Source organism: Eimeria tenella, genomic scaffold (genome assembly GCF_000499545.2).
Source record: "Eimeria tenella Houghton genomic scaffold, Eth_scaff2170, whole genome shotgun sequence".
NCBI lineage: Eukaryota > Apicomplexa > Conoidasida > Eucoccidiorida > Eimeriidae > Eimeria > Eimeria tenella.
In genome coordinates, this window is record NW_013542021.1 from 2,075 (window position 1) to 4,169 (window position 2,095).

Consider the following 2,095-nt stretch of genomic DNA (forward strand, 5'->3'; position numbering starts at 1 on the left):
TATTAAAGATATTCGGGAGCGCCTTTCAGAGTGCAGAGCGATCCGACGGCAGCAGCAGCAGCAGCAGCAGCGGCCGCAACACCAGCAGCAGCGGCAGCAGCAGTGGTAGCAGGAAGAGCAGCAGCTGCAGCATCTGACAATGGCGATCACGCACGAGGCGTCCCGGGGCACGAGAGTGCCTGTGCTGCTGCTGCCTCGGCAGCAGCAGCAGCAGCCTGCGAGCTGCAGCAGCAGCCCGGGCGGAAGCTGCAACTGCAGCTGCAGCAGCTGCTGCCGGCGCAGCAGCAGCAGCAGCAGCAACATAAGCAACTTGACGCTGCGGGAGGTCTACAGCCGCTTTGCTGCTGCAGCGCTGGTCAACACGACCCTAAACGGCGCTGCTGCTGCTGTGTCTGCGCTGCTGCTGCTGCGGCGCAGGGGCCCCCGGCTGCTGTCCATAGGGCTGGGTGTGGGGGCCCCCCTGGGCTGGTCTTTAAGAGAAGCAGATTTGTACCTGAGGGACCCCAGCAGCAGCAGCAGCAGCAACTTGCTGCCGCCCACTGCTGACCCCCTGCTGCTGCTGCAGCAGAAGCAGCAGCGCCTGCAGCACCTCATTCGCTACACCACCGACTCCCCCTACCTCAAGCAGCTAAGGAAAAGAATATTTCCTTCAGAATAAGAGGCCCAGGGGGCCCCCAAAGGGCCCTGGGGGGCCCCCTGGGGGGCCCCCTGGGGGGTCCCCTGGGTGGCCCCCTGGGGGCCCCCCTGGGGGGCTCCCAGGGGCCCCTAGGGGGCCCCCAAGGGGCGCTGTGGGGGCCTCCTGAGGGCCGCTGAAGCCACCGTCGGGGCCCTTTTAATACGGTTTCCTGGGGGGCCACAAAGGGGCCCCCAGGGGCCCCCAGGGGGGCCCCTAAGGGGCGCTGTGGGGGCCCCTTAGGGGACCCCTGAAGCCGCAGTGGAGGCCCTTTTGGTGCGGCTTCCGGGGGGCCCCAAGGGGCCCCCCAAGTACCTGGGTATTTCATCCTGCTGCTGGTCCAGCAGCAGGCTTCCTAGCCAGTTGGGGCCCCCCTTGGGGGCCCCCCGGGGAGACGGGGGCCCCACCGGGGCCCCCAACGCGAGACTGTACCCTGCGCTGTAGGGGGCCCCCAAATGGGCGGCGCCGGGGGCCCCGTGGGGGGCCCCCCGTGCCTTTTGCTGTCTTATTTCTTTGAGGGGGGGCCCCATCTAGGGGGCCCCCGAGTTAGAGACTTGAGGCTTCAGGAATGGGTACTAGGGGGCCCCTAGGGGACTGTCTTTGCTTTGATTGCTTAGCCAGGGGGCCCCCAGTGGGCACTGGGGGCCCCCCTGCTGCCAGCAGCAGCTAGCTAGAGTAACACAGAAAGAAATATTGGGGCCCCTAGGCTCTAGAGCCAGACACGCTGCGGCCAGCAGCAGCAGCAGCAGCAGCAGTAGCAGCAGACCCACACACACCTTGCTCCCCCGGAGGCCCGTGGGCCCCCATTGTCTACTAAATAAAAGCCTAGTCTCAACAGAATCGATCCCTGTCCCGGATATAAGGGGGCCCCCTGGGGCCCCGGGGGGCCCCAACCAGGGGGGCCCCATGGGGCCCCCCGTTGGTTCCCACAAAGGGTCTCCAGGGGCCCCTGTGGGGCCCCAATAAAGACCCCTTGGGGCCCCCATGGGACCCCAAGAGAGTCCTCTAGGGGCCCCCATGGGTTCCCATGAAGGGCCCCTGGGGGCCCCCCGGGGCCCCCAGGGGACCCAACAAAGGGGCCCCCTGGGGCCCTGTGGGGCTCCGGGGGCTGTTCTGGGGGGCCCCCCTACCCTCTGTTGAGCTGAAGGGGCCCCTCTTTGAGGCAACAAGGGGGCCCTGCTGCCTGTGCCTGCAGGGCACTGTGCAGCCTGGGGCCCCCCAACTGTGGGGCCCCCTTATTGAGGGGACCCCCTTATTGGGGGGCCCCCCTTACTGTGGGGCCCCCTCCTCTTCGGGGCCCCTGGGGCCCCGGCTTTGGGGCCCCCTGCCGCCGCCCCTGCGGGACTGCCGGCCCCCGGGGGGCCCCCGCCGCGGGGACCCTGCCCTGTACCCTCCATCCCTGCAGCAGCAGCAGCAGCAGCA

At 68.6% G+C, this 2,095-nt stretch overlaps 2 protein-coding genes across 2 annotated transcripts in view; one reads left to right on the top strand and one right to left on the bottom strand.

Annotated features, from left to right (window-relative positions):
• Positions 1-139: 139 nt before the first annotated feature.
• ETH_00040905 (uncharacterized protein) lies at positions 140-658 on the top strand (the record flags this gene model as incomplete). The annotated part of the gene is made up of 1 exon (XM_013374597.1): positions 140-658. One exon carries the CDS (start codon positions 140-142, stop codon positions 656-658), a length of 519 nt encoding a protein of 172 aa, XP_013230051.1.
• Positions 659-1,942: 1,284 nt separating this feature from the next.
• ETH_00040910 (uncharacterized protein) overlaps positions 1,943-2,095 on the bottom strand; it is a gene marked incomplete at both ends in the record, with an annotated part of 570 nt that continues 417 nt past the window's right edge. The window contains one exon of the mRNA XM_013374598.1: positions 1,943-2,072. Within this exon, the coding sequence (XP_013230052.1) occupies positions 1,943-2,072 (130 nt within the window). The remainder of the gene's footprint in view (positions 2,073-2,095) is intronic.